The 13,717-nt window shown below is 45.0% G+C and overlaps 2 protein-coding genes across 3 annotated transcripts in view; one reads left to right on the plus strand and one right to left on the minus strand.

Annotated features, from left to right (window-relative positions):
* VEPH1 (ventricular zone expressed PH domain containing 1) overlaps window positions 1-13,717 on the plus strand; it is a 79,242-nt gene that overhangs the window by 5,552 nt on the left and 59,973 nt on the right. For both annotated transcript variants that reach the window (XM_009939985.2, XM_009939986.2), the window contains exon 3: window positions 1,042-1,216. In XM_009939985.2, the coding sequence (XP_009938287.2) occupies window positions 1,042-1,216 (175 nt within the window). The remainder of the gene's footprint in view (window positions 1-1,041; window positions 1,217-13,717) is intronic.
* Window positions 6,618-11,190, minus strand: PTX3 (pentraxin 3). Its single transcript, XM_075417395.1, has 3 exons — window positions 11,043-11,190; window positions 10,103-10,636; window positions 6,618-7,231 (listed from the first exon to the last, which is right to left on the minus strand). Exons 1-3 carry the CDS (start codon window positions 11,188-11,190, stop codon window positions 6,618-6,620), a joined length of 1,296 nt encoding a protein of 431 aa, XP_075273510.1.

Below are 13,717 nucleotides of genomic sequence, written 5' to 3' on the forward strand. Positions count from 1 at the left end.
TTCAGATGCTAATTAAATATAATCATATTGCAGGATTATTTTCAAAAACAATGATGTACTCCAGTTTCAAAGAGATGTTCAAAACCGAGTGAAGATGAGAGAAAAGCACTGATTAATGAGGCTCCAGAAAGAATGTAGGTCCTTGGTTATGCATAAACATATCCTAGTTTCAAGGACAGTTCTATATGGGACCTTAATGGGCAATAGATGCATATAGTCTGTGCACACCATTTCACATATACAAGTAGTTGCAGAAAACCTTTTCTGACCTTAATGTCAAAACTTAAGTGTGTGTGCAGATACTCCTGAGATCACTGAAGCTTGATGCCATTTGGAGGACAGAAGTTAGCCGTCTTGAAAAATATCTCTTGACCCCAGTTCAGAGAAATTGACTGGAGTTTAAGAAAGGAAATCAAAATGATTATTAGATTAATTTTTATTATGTTAATCTAATTATTATATTTAACTCATGCTTGAAATTAAGCTTCCCTGAGCCTTGACTCTGTGCCTGCACACTGGGCTGCCCTGCTTGGGGCTGGGCATCGGCATGGGCACTGTGACGCCAGAACGACAGGCAGCAATGTCTCTGTTGCTGCAGGGAGCAATATTCACCAGCCAAAAGCACGAGTGACTGCTCTGAGACGTTTCCTAAGCTTTGGGATGAAAATCACCGACTTTCTGTGGATGATGGATACAGCTTCTGCTGTCTCCTCTGAGAGCACCAAACCCAAAATACCTTGTTAGCAATGTTACAGCAGTTAACATTTAACTAGTGCGCTTGATGTTTTCTCCTCTTGCAGAAGACAAAAGTAAGTGCATTATTAACATCTCCTGGTGCAGTAGTTTTAAATTTCCTACTCACTCCTTCTTTGAAGTCTGCCTTCAGTGGTGCTACCAAAACATAACCTTTCTTGACATGTTTTTTGCTTTTATTCCCCTGTTGGTTTGATTTTTGTTTTTCTACTCTGATCAACATGAGACTTTATTTTAATTGTTTTTTTTCAGCTGCTTATTTTTCAGTGGTTTTTCATTTTTTTACAGAATTATAATCGACCTCCAGTAATGGCCTTAGCTGTCCCAGTGGCAGTGAAATTTCTTCAGAGGGGGAATAAGGAACTGTGCAGAAACATGTCAAGTTATCTATCCTTGGCTGCAATTGCTAAAGCAGATCTGCTGGCTGATCACACAGACACCATTGTCAAAAGTGTCCTTCAAGGTAGGAATGCACTGAGATTATGGATTTAGTCCTGCAGCGTGCCCTCCATTAGATTGGTTAGGCTGTATTAGGCGTGTGTACAAACATGTTATACGTAAAAACATGTAGGAGGCATGTATGTATAATGCATACATATGGACATATCTATAAAAGTGATAAAACATGTTAGACGCAATCTAATAACAGACTATATCAAGGAAGACCTTTCAAGAATGTGTGAATTTACTGAACCTTGTTGACTAGGTAAGTTTCATTATAGCTTGGATGACCCATAGGGCAGGACATACATCTGTGCTTGTTGGTATACTGTGCTGGTGGACTTCAAACTATAAGCTATGATATGAGCCTTGTTTAACTTCTTCATCAACGACCTGGATGAAGAGTTAGAATGTAGCCTCAGCAAGTTTGCTGATGACACCAAACTGGGAGGTGTGGTAGATACACCAGAAGGCTGTGCTGCCATTCAGTGTGACCTGGACAGGCTGGAGAGCTGGGCAGAGAGGAACCTGATGAGGTTCGACAAAGGCAAATGCAGGGTGCTGCACATGGGGAGGAACAACCCCATGCATCAGTACAGGCTTGGGGTGGACCTGCTGGAGAGCAGCTCTGCGGAGAGGGACCTGGGCGTCCTGGTGGACGACAGGTTAACCATGAGCCAGCAGTGTGCCCTGGCTGCCAAGAAGGCCAATGGCATTCTGGGGTGCATTAAGCAGAGTGTGGCCAGCAGGTCGAGGGAGGTTCTCCTCCCCCTCTACACTGCCCTAGTGAGACCTCACCTGGAGTACTCTGGGCTCCCCAGTTCAAGAAAGATGAAGAGCGGAGGGCTACCAGGATGGTGAGGGGACCGGAGCATCTCTCCTACGAGGCGAGGCTGAAGGAGCTGGACTTCTTCAGCCTGAAGAAGAGAAGGCTGCGAGGAGACCTAATATATACTTACAAATATCTGAAGGGTAGGTGTCAGGAGGATGAAGCCAAGCTCTTTTCAGTGATGCCCAGTGACAGGACAAGGGGCAATGGGCATAAACTGAAGCACAGGAAGTTCCGTCTGAACATGAGGAAGAACTTCTTCCCTCTGAGGGTGGCAGAGCCCTGGAACAGGCTGCCCAGGGAGGCTGTGGAGTCTCCTTCTCTGGAGATATTCAAGACCTACCTGGACAAGGTCCTCTACAGCCTACTGTAGGTGACCCTGCTTCAGCAGGGGGGTTGGACTAGATCACCCACAGAGGTCCCTTTCAACCCCTACCATTCTGTGATTCTGTGAGCCACTAGTGACTGGGCTCTGATCCTTTCTGTTAGTGTCATTGGCAATGCTCCAAAATATAAATGGGGATGAGACGAATCCCATTCTGTGGCAAAATAGTCAGATGTAAGATATAAAAGTTTTGTAGTGGTTCTTTAATTTTGCCTACGTTATTAGCTTTACATAGGATATTGTTACTAAACTCTGTGTATTTTACTTTTGTGGTTTAAAAAGCCAAAAATATTCATAGCTCTGCAAAAGGAGGTCTAATTTAGTTGAAGTAATAAAGTTCACAGCATTTGTTGCAATACAGTGCTACTGCAGTAGTAAAATCACTGCTTGCTTTTCTTCAAGTATGGGTAATAGCAATGGCTGTCTAATTATTCCAAGAAAAGTGTTATGAAGATGTTAAGCCCTCAAATTAAACGTGTGCCTTCTATACTTATAAAAATATAAATGGAATGTAGTTATTTTTAGATGTTTTATGGAGGGATAGCTAAGCTAGAAAGTAATTTTGTCGTTAAGACATTATGGTAAGAGTTTTTGCATATTTCGGTCTGCAGTGTTTAAGGACAAATGTGTGATAAATATGATAATGATAAATATGTATGATATGTGATTATACTAAATGAGTAAAGTCCAAGAACAGAATATTGCTAACAACTTACAAAGCCACAAGGATAATTCTTTTAAGGCTTGTGACATTAGTATTTATGTGTTAACATTGTGCATTACCCCTTGTAATGCAGTGCTATAGAAAGAAAGAAAATAAAAGAGAGAAATAAAGTGAAACAGGTTTTATGGTATAGTCATAGCTTTAGGAATAGTGATTAACACCCACAACTGAAGGTTTCATTGTGACTGTTCCTGCTTGGTTTTGTGTATTTATGTTACTCTGCCAGCAGATGTTGCTGTGGACATCAGATTTGGAAATTCCACACTGGAAGAGGGCCTCTGAATAGGCAGAATGCTCTGGTTTGCATACCAGCTTAATTGCACTGTACATGATTTGTATTTCGGGCATGAAAAGGTTGGTTTGCAGCAGGCTAAGAACCGTGCCTAAAGACCGAGTGTTTGTTTAAGGGAGCAGGGAAGCAAGAGGAAAAGCTGCTAAGGATGGATTTACAGAGCAGTGCAGAGACAAAGGGCCTTGTTCTGGTGCTGCGCAGACGGGGCTCAGCCTAATGGCACCAGTGGGACTGATAGCAGACTTTGGCCTGTCGCCGGCTAGCGTTTGAGAGCTAACTGGATTTTTTGATTACTTGGGGCAACTGTTTGGCTGCATAATCAGTTTCTTATCTTATTAGCTAAAGAAGAGCTCTTTAGAATGTATAACAACTCTGTACCAGTTAGTGTGAACTCAGCGTCTGAGCATGCAAATGTCTGTACCGTGCTCACGTCCGTTTCATCAGCATAAGGGATCAGGCAGATTTATTCCCATTTCCAGGGGACAACAGCAAAACTACCCTGCAGTCATAACGGTAACCAGAGTCCCACGGCTGCTCCACCTTCCAGAGGAGCTCAGGCAAGGGATGTGGATGTTGCATGCGGCAGAGACTTGTTAGAGAGCAGAACTGAGCTTAGCAACATACTCCAGGCACGCATGTCTTGTGCTCTCTCCTTCGTCTCTGTTTGCAGCGCGAGAGCAAGGTCACAGTCACTTTTCCATATTTGGAGCCCAAACTCCCCCAAAATACTGTTTACTTGGTGTTTTCCAAACAGTCAAGGAAAAATACAGTTAAGCTAGGAAGGAGAGAGAAGTGTGCTGATGGAAGTGACTTGTGCTGGGCAGGAGGGGACTAGACTGTGGGAAAGCTTTGCTAGTCCACAGAGGTGATAAAGGAAGAGCAAAGCAGCTGGGGAGAAGAGAGTTTTCCAGCTGAATCATTGAGAATGAAAGGACTGACTTTGCATTTGGGCAGCTGCCAAAACTGAACAGAGATACGAAAAGGCTACTTCCAAGACAAAACATTTCAGGTATGAGGTACAGTAAGAAAAGCAGCCAGGGAGGACTTCTGGTAATCTTTTTGAGGATTTTTCTTCTGCTGCTGCATTTCACTGACACTTGTTTTCATTTAATGGAAGGCACTGTATAGAAAGGGATTTGAGAGTGAATTTGCCCTTGCACAATATTGGGACCTCAAGTGTTTTTCTTAACTCTGAAGATCTGTTTTCTGGCTGGCAACAGTCAGACAGAGGTAATCTTTCATTGTTCTGTTGTTAAGGTTATTTGCAGATGTTATTTAGCAAGGGATTTTTGTTGTACTTACCACAAAGTATTTATAATTTAGATAGATTTTAATTGCAGGGTAATAGGAGAAATTCCAGCAATCAGGGCACTTCTTTTTACCTTAAACACTGTTGCCAAAACTTTGGAGCAGATCATATAAGTTTAGGTATGAAGCACAACCCCCTTGAATGGCACAGTAAAGAAGTGGAAATTACCTTGTCATAGATTTTTCTTACTATTTTTGCATCGTGGAAGGAAAGATCTGGTAGCTGCATCGTATTCAGGAATAAGCATAGCAGCAACATGTCAAGACACTTTTCAAAGTGCGCTCTTAGGACATCTGTAGAGAATGAGAAAGACAAAGAAACAAGTGAATAGAGCAGAAGGGTGTGCTGCTTCCAGTGGAAATGAGGATTGCTTTGAATAAGACGTTCTCCACGATAACTTGTTCAAAAGCTTCAGCAGGTAGTGAAGAATTGTTCTTGTCATAAATGGTTACATATCCAGCCAATAACGATTCATCATTGTCTACTTTGGCTCGTTGTTCTACCCACAAATCACCACCAGTGTCTTGGCTCTCTACGTCTGCTTCTTATGCACTGTATCCAGCCCTATATTTTCAGTGGATTTTGGATAAGGGTGCAAACTTGAGAGAAGAAAGCTGCTGCCGTCAATTCTGCCTCGTACGAACATCCTGTTAGAATCAGACAGGCTGGTTACTTTGGCTATCTAAAAGTATCTTAAAACAGAGTATGTCCTTTTCAGAAGGCCAGTATTATGCATGGGGTACTGATTGATTTCTCTTTGGGGATATCTCAAAACCAATCTTTCCTTCAGCATCCAAGCACCACGCTAGCACAGCCTCAGCTCACGGCACGTGTGACAATATGTCAGAGCATCTCTTCTGCACAAGCGACCACATCCACATGGGAGAGTGGCAGGTCCTTGCGCGTGGCAGCGTTCACAAGAGGGACTGTTATCATGACAGGCCTTCACAGCCGTCTCTGGCTAATGCTTGGATTTTGGTCCTCTGAGGGTCTCCGTATGAGATGTTGATATTTATGTTCTTTTTCTATTAGCAGCTAAACCTGCATAGTTCAAAACATGGAAAAATTCCCAACTGGTACTTACTTTCAGAGTTCCAGTTCATGGGAGGCGTGGAAAGTTTTAGCTTAGTAAAATATCTTTATTTACAGAACAACTTTACAAAAATAATTTCAATAAAATTATTGCAAAGTCAATTTACAATATAATACAGCTGCATTTTCTCAAAATGTAACATCAGAATATGGTGGCGGATATTACTTTTATATGTTAGGTCAATCTGTGGCATAAATAATGCTTTAAACAAGGAGCTAGTTTTGTCATACTCTACAAATTAGTAACAACGATTAATAAACACCACGTTTCTTGGTTTATGTGGTTCCTCTGTACAATTCACATCAGCACTATAAAAGCCAATGACTGGAGGAGCCAGGAAGATGCGCAGCCCTATGTCTGTTATGCAGAGACTGGTCAGCTGGATACCCGATGTGTTTGCTGCAGCAGGGATGCCAGGAGCACTGTTCGGGTCCGAAACGTCCGCAGTGGCACTTCTATAAATCAGAAAACACTATGCTAGAGAGCCAGCGGTTGTCTCGCCGTGGGAACAGGTTTGCCAATGTCACACCTTGATATGCTTGGGTTTTTTCAGTGTTCTGCCAAAACAGCAGGCAGAGATCAAATCCCATCTCCACAGTACCTTGTTTTGTAAACCTGCACTGCTAATCTTCCTTGGGAATCTGCAAGACGCAGGCTTCTGTGACTCTGTTTCCTTGTATGTGTTGGCATTCTGCGAGACGCAGGCTCCTGTGGCTCTGTTTCCTTGTATGTGTTGGCATTCTGCTCTTCACGAAATACGTTCTCTGCTTTAGGAACTGCCTTGTCAGAACTCAAGAAACGTACTGGGCTCCTCCGTATGGCAAAACTTCTGTGACTCCCCACCCGACGATGTTGCCCCTGATACTGCATGCATCTTCTCCGCTCTGTGCTGCTATCTCTTTGGCACTGAGCACTCTGTCCCACATGTTAAAGCCAGTTAATTTTCCAGAGAAGGCTAAAGCTTCATCAAATCCACCTCCAATGCAGCAGCCGTTCTTTTCTTGACCGATCTGCAAAATCCCTCCATCTGGAATGGCGTGAGCGTCAGCAATGTCCGAGGCCATGGCTGCGAGCTCTCCCTTCACCCACAGAGATGCGGATCCGTTCTCTGAGCTCCAGGCACCGCAGAGATGGATCCACTTCCCAGGAACAACTACATTTTTGACAGCTAACTTGTGCTGGTCACCACCAACAACAAGCACTGCAGCCTCCCGGCTGAGATAAAGCTGGATTTCATACGGGTTTAGCTTGGTTCCGTAAGAGAAGACAATAGTTTTGTCCAAAGCCTCAGTCACCTTGATCCAGATACAAGCAGTAAAGGAGTGAAGGGTCATTCCAGCAGTTGGGTGAACGCTTCCAAATATCTTTTTCGAACGCATGGGGAACAGAATTGCTGTTTCACACCCTGAAAAAGTTAGAAAGATTGTTAGGTGAATAAAAACTGGTCTGTTTGTACATGCACAGTTAGGACCCTTGTATTATGCTCACTCGCGGGCTTCTCAAAGGGAGCTGAGAGCTCAGCTCATCCACTGGGCTGGAGGTTTGGAAGAAGCTGTCAGATCTCATGGATGGATTTGCCAAACACGACGGCAATGGGTCTAGGGGCTAACCGGGCTGCGGGAGTAAGGCCTGGCTCTTCCCTCACTGCAGAAGTAGTGTGTTGTGTAGCCCTGTGCCATGCAAAGTGTCGCTGAGCTTTGATGCTGCCTGTCTGCCCTGGCGCTTGCCCTGGGAAGCTGGGCTTCCCTGAGGATCTCTGCTCTGATGCGCCTCCTAGGAGAGCTGCTCTTTTGCTGGGGCACCTAGAGAAATTAGCACTTTAGGTAATTAAAGGAGGTAGCTGTGTCACGAGTGGTTACACAGTGGCCTGCGGCTGTCCGCTGGATGACTGCGCAGCCGAGGAGGAGGGGACAGGGGCTGCAGGAAAGCAGGCGCAGGGAGCGTTGGCAGGAGCATGCTGAGATGTGTGTGTTGATTATTGTGACTCCCTTTTCTGACCCGGCACTTAGGGCTGTTGGGCACTAACTTTCATGGGCACTCGTTAAGTGTGGGAAATGTATAAGGCAACTGATATTTTCAAAACAGCTCATCTCCAGCTAATCACTATGTTGATAATAGGCATCAGATTAGTTAAAAACCACGAACAGAAATTTACGAAACTTGGAGAAGTAACTCATGATGACTAAACACAAGCTATATTTGGTATTCTATGTACTATTGCTGAGTTGTATAGAACTTAATATTCTAGATGGCATGGGGGAAAAGCAGCCCCCTTCTACAATTAAGCTGGTTCATTTCCTGTTTAAACAAGCTAGAGAGTCTAACATGTCTAAAACATGTGTGGAAAATTCTACTTCAGTGAATGAAGGACTCTTTGTGTCCTCCAGGACTGCGCTGCTGTGTTATTTCATAGACTGCTTCCTTCCAGCTCTGAGCAGATTTTACATTTCTTCACCGGCCCTTTTGAGGAGGGGCAGAGTCAGGGAGCAACTGTTGGGGGTAGTCCTTCAAATGCTACTTAGGAAAGCTATTGTGAAAAAGCCTTTAATTAGCAAGCTTTCAGGCTTTATTATCAAGGCCTAAACAAAATTAAAACCAGCCTCACTGAAGAACAAAAAGTGTGATTAGAAAAACCCTCAAGAGTGTGGCTGGCAGTAATTCAAGATGTGAGAAATTAAAGTCAGTTGCTAAAAATTCCCTTGGAAAAAAATTTCCAGAGAGAGACTCTGGAAGTACTTAAAGTGTGTCCTTTAAACTAAAAAATAAGAACATTTTATATAAAACTGTGTAGGGACCAGTGGAAATAATCTGAATTTCCACTGATAAGACTGAGATCCTTGATGCTGATCAATTTTTTTTACTCTCACCTAGTGCAGAGTAACTCACTGCGAGGCTGGCTGTGTTACAGGAGGGAGATAAAGAATGAGATCATGCTTTCTGGAAGACAAGAGTCATGTGTTAGAGAAAAAAGGAATATGCTGTAAGATCTGTTCCTAGTACACAAAAATTACTGAAATGTTATGATAAACAAAGGAGTAAAAGTAATTTACTTATAAAGCTGAATCCATGCCCTACATGAAAGGATAGATTCATGCTAGATTGTAAAACGCTTTGATGTAAACTCCTGTTGTGTTTGTGTTGTAACAGGCTTGTGGAAGTTGTTGCTTCAGCAGCTGCAAGAAGCGCTCCTCCTTGCTCACCTGTGTAAGCTCATGCTGGTGGTGCTGCCAAGGGTCGCTGGCAAGGCTGGTGGAACTGCACCCCTAATTGCTATTCACACGCACTTGCAGGGTTCTGCCAGTGTGGATTGCTGTGGGGTTTTTAAGCTGTAGTAACTTACGTTTGTGGAAAGTGTGGTTGTTAAAGACATGTCAACCTTTAGAAGACACGCAGTGATAGCTATCTGGTAGGCAGAGTTATATTCAATGTAGTTATATTGTGCATGTAGCAGTTTTGCACCCACACTTTAAATAGGTGGGGGGTTGCTCTGCCATACCCACGTTGCTCTACCTACTTTTTGGAGGTCACATTACAGCGCACAGGAAAAACTGATGCAAATTTTGAGATATGAGCTTGTCTTCTATGGCCACTGCAATGCTTGCTGACCAATGCAAACATTTTGGAAGGGGAAAAAAAACCCTCACCCAAACAATACCACAGCGTTACTGATATTTCTGTGCTTGAGGAAATATTCTGTCCTGACAGCTGCATGCAGTGAACCTGCCCTCCCTGCTGCGGGAAGCGTGCTTAGCTGGTTGAGACCAGCAGCGTGTCCTCGGCTCGAGCTCTGCTCTTGGGCGGTTGGAGCTGGTGAGGAGACAACATTTAGTTTAGGAAGGGGAAAGGATGGGTATATGCATGAAGAGAACAGGAGAGCTCAGTGGCTAGTGCGTATGTGTAGGAGTTACCAGCTGGGAAGGTAAAAGGTGAGAGAACATAATTTGCACTTTTAAAAGATGTTCATTGCTCTCTGGCAACTGTTTTGATCTGGGGGAGCCTGCAGAAGGTGGGATCCTAGCTGGCTTTGCCCTGTGCAAGGACTTTGATTAAACCTTTCATTGATCCCACGTTTGAAAAGCTCAGTGCCTCTTTTTTTGAGAACAGTTAAGGGTTTCCTCCCTGCATGTACAGGCTGCGCAAAGCTGCTGTGCTGTTTGTAAGATTGCTCTGGAGTTGTGTGCAGAGGAAGATGCTGAGGAGGAGTGTTTGTAGGATGGCTGTTGGGACAGGCCCACCAAAGAGAGCTCTCCATAAAGCATCACGCACGTGGACTTACCTGCTGGCAGCAAGTGCTGAGCTGCCCATTTCTGCGATGCCTTCAGTTCTGCTCTGGTTTGCTGTAGTTCCTTCCACAGAGAGTTCAAAATGAGATTGTCTCCTCTGGTGGGACTGAGTTTGTCCTGCTGAAAAGCCGTCTCCTGAGCCTCCGCCTCAGACCTCCTCAGCCACGCACTCTCCAGCCGGTCGAGCCCGATGGACACATTGTGGCCCAGCAGCAGAATGTGCTCGAGAACCTTTCCTCGCTCGGACTCGTGAAGCCTCTGGGCTTCTTCAGCTTGGCCACTGTTCCTCGCAAGTGCCTGCTCTACCTGTGATGTGGCGTGGGAGGTGACTTTCTCAACAGCAGTGGTGAAGGTGCCCGCGAGGTTGGCAGCAAGCTGGCTCAGCTCCACTTTCAGGGTCTGCAGGTCCACCTTCAGGATCTCGTCCACCGCCTGCAGCATCATGTTCTCTTTCATCTGCGAGTTCTCCAGCATGATGAAGAGCTTGTCCCACTTGGTGTGTTCTCGCTGACAGTCGCACGAAACAGCTGGAATGGAAGATACAGATGTTGCTGCTCCTTTGTACTTACTTTTTTAAACAGGAGGAGTGTTTGACAAATTCTGGCTCTGCGCAAGGCTTATGTGTTCCAGACTGTCAGTGTGTTTCCCTTTATATCAAAACAGAAAAGTACTGTGTATTATAGCAATTTTAAAACTAAGTGGCACCGGCAGTCTTTTGCAGGAAAACTGAAAAATAAAGAATATAAAGCAATTTCAAGGCACACCATCCGAGTGCTTTAGCATTTGCTGTCCATAATAATCTACTAATACAAGCACATGCGTCTTTCTCTGGAAAAAAAAAGAAATTATGTTTGTGGTAATAACTGGTACAATAGCTAAGCAACAAAGAATGCAATTCTGCACCTAAGAGAAATTAAGTTTAAATTTACTTACTTTCCTCAGTACCCAGAACTGGACCTTCGATTTCATTGTCCAAATTCACGTACATGAGATCATAGTCACCATCTTCATCCAGAACAGAACCAGAAGCCCTGAAAACACAGAACAGCGTAAGCAGAGAAAGTATTTCTTGGGGCAGCATTCTCTAGCCACTTCCTGAAAATAGCCGGGCTGCCTGGAGCTCACGTCGAAGTCGGGCTTCAGCAGAGACGAGCCTGCGAGCGAGAGGCAGCGAGCCCCTAATAAATGCTCCGAGCGCCTCAGCGTGAATGAATGAGCAATGCGAGCGGCGGTGTTGTAACCGGAGCGCTTCTGACTGTTGGTTTTGGCCGAGCAGAGAAGGGGCGTGCAGCTTGCTCAATCCCAGCCTTCCAGGTCTGCGCTGGGGGGACATGCACTGACTCGCGGAGGGGAAGAACCGGGGAAAGCTGCCCCTCCGAGAACAGATTGCAGCAACGCGCGGCGATGCCAGGGTGAGAGCGGGGGATGAAATCACTTGGAATTCGCTGCCTGCGAGCGCCGGCTGCATCGGTTACCCTGTTTTGAGTTATTTGTGGAAACAACAGGGTTCTCTGCAAACTCGTTTTGCAGTTGGTGCGTGCCAGGGCTCTGGAAGAGATTGGCAGAAAAGTAAACATACCTTAGTTGGTTTGGATACATGTGTATGGTTTAACCTAAATATTGTAGCTTTTTTGATAGCTATGTATAAAAACTTCTATTACATATTAGCAGTTTATTGCTTTAAGCGATAAAGTAGAACTCATAAAGACAGCTTGTTAGACTTTTGTTTTTCTAGCCCTAATTACCAATAACAACATCACAACGACATGGCTAATATGTTACCGCTAGTACCTTGCTCTGGGAGCATGTAGATTAGCAGCTGCATGATTAGAGTTGTTTCTGTTAACTGTGAAAAAAACCAAAACAAAGCACTTTTGGATTAGACATTAATCTGGTGCTAAGTATTATTGGTATTAGGTGTTAATCTGTTTTAAATTCTGGAAAGCTCATCAGTTCAATGGGCCATTAATTATTTCAGACGTGCTTTGCTTAGGTGAGGTTAGGGGTAATATGGTACAAATTATATATTGGCTGTGAAGTATTCAGAGAATAGTCAAAAAAACCCTTCTGCCTGCTCCTCCAGCCTTGTTCCACTGCACCCCAGGGCCGCCGGCTGCTGCTCCACACGCCTCCCTCACTGGTGCAAACCTGGGCTACCTGTGTGCTGGGCTGCTGGCCACGGCACTGTGCTGTGCCTCCGTGCCAAGCTGTCTCACTGTGTCACCCTATGCCTATACGAGGTTCCGCATGCCAGCTGCTCTCCTGCAAACGCAAATAACAAGTGGTAACGTTGAAGCAACACATTAGAAACCTCGAAAATTTGGTAGAGGTGAGCGTTTTTGTGGAGGTATGTGCCTAAGTTAAGTCATCCTGGGGAAAAAAAATTAGTCTTGGTGCACGGGCTTTTACCTCCGAATACTCAATCTGGAGTGAATGTAAAACATGGCTGTGTAGCTTAGAGAGCTCCTCCTGCTCGTGTTCAGTGTGCGGTGTGCTACCAGGCTCATGTATTTCACAAGGGCTCTGTGCCGCTGGGTCGGGCAGAGCAGTGACTGAGCACGAGGCAGCCTTTGCTCGTCGCTGTGTGCAAGGAGCATGGCCCAAACACACCCGGGGCAGGGTCCTGGGGCAGCTGGGCGGGCTGGCACCATCCCAGCGTGCGGTGGTGGTTGGTCCCACCGGACCTGCCTCCTCCCTTGCAGCCAGCCGTGCGAAGTCATCGAGCATCCCCAGCTGCATGTTAGCGTCTGCCTGAATTGCAGAATTCCCAGCGTGTGGTCTGCGTGGAAAGTCTGAGAAAATCGAATCTCGAAAATGTCGGGGGTAAGGGTGGTAGGGGAAGGAAGAGGGAAAGAAGGTGATTAAGGAGTTGAGCGTAATGCTTTTCCGTTCTCGGACAACAAACATACTTTTCAGGCTCAGTTTAGGCTGAGACCAATGAAGCAAGATGGAAAAAAGTGAATTACTTGGTAAGGGGCTCAGTATTGCCTCTGACAGCCCGAGCTCTGAGAATCAAAAGACTGGTGAGCTGCGTGTGGGTAAATCCCTTAGAAACTGGAAAGGTGTGACAAACAAACGGCAAGAGGTACTCAGAGTGAACTCAAACATGAAAATACAAGAAAATAGTGAATTGGGCTGTGCTTCATGACCTTTCTTAAGTTGTATGAAGAACAGACACAAACTGTGATGTCTGCTTGGATTGTTTCCGAGTTTGTATACCCAGGTTATTCAATTAAAAGTAATTCTGTGTCAGGTCATTTAAATATCACTCCAAAGTGATGGTGTTTCTCTAATTTGCCTTTGCTTTTCATTTATTTTGGCTAGTGAATGTAAACCCAGTAATGCTTGCTGTATGATAACCGGAGGAAGCTGCCCAAATTTGCGTTTGCACGAGGTGTGTTTGTTCAGAGCAGTCTCGTGGCTGCCATCCATCACGTTGTGTCATGTCAGATGGCATCGCTCCTCTAACGCAGCCGATGCCTCAAAGCCTCGTTTTCTCAGACTGAATGATTAGCCCTGCTTTCCAGAGACCTTCCGACCTGTGACGCCCTGGCTTAGGCAGTAGCATGGCTCAGGTTAGCGGCCGTCTTTCCTCGTTTAAAGCTGCT

This window comes from Opisthocomus hoazin, chromosome 4, assembly GCF_030867145.1.
Source record: "Opisthocomus hoazin isolate bOpiHoa1 chromosome 4, bOpiHoa1.hap1, whole genome shotgun sequence".
NCBI lineage: Eukaryota > Metazoa > Chordata > Aves > Opisthocomiformes > Opisthocomidae > Opisthocomus > Opisthocomus hoazin.

Coding starts and splice junctions, on each gene's coding strand:
- PTX3 (XM_075417395.1), bottom strand. CDS start 11,190: ATGCTGCCCCAAGAAATACTTTCTCTGCTTACGCTGTTCTGTGTTTTC. Junction 10,637..11,042: donor AGTTCTGGGTACTGAGGAAA/GTAAGTAAATTT, acceptor CTTCCATTCCAG/CTGTTTCGTGCGACTGTCAG. Junction 7,232..10,102: donor TCAGCACTTGCTGCCAGCAG/GTAAGTCCACGT, acceptor TAACTTTTTCAG/GGTGTGAAACAGCAATTCTG.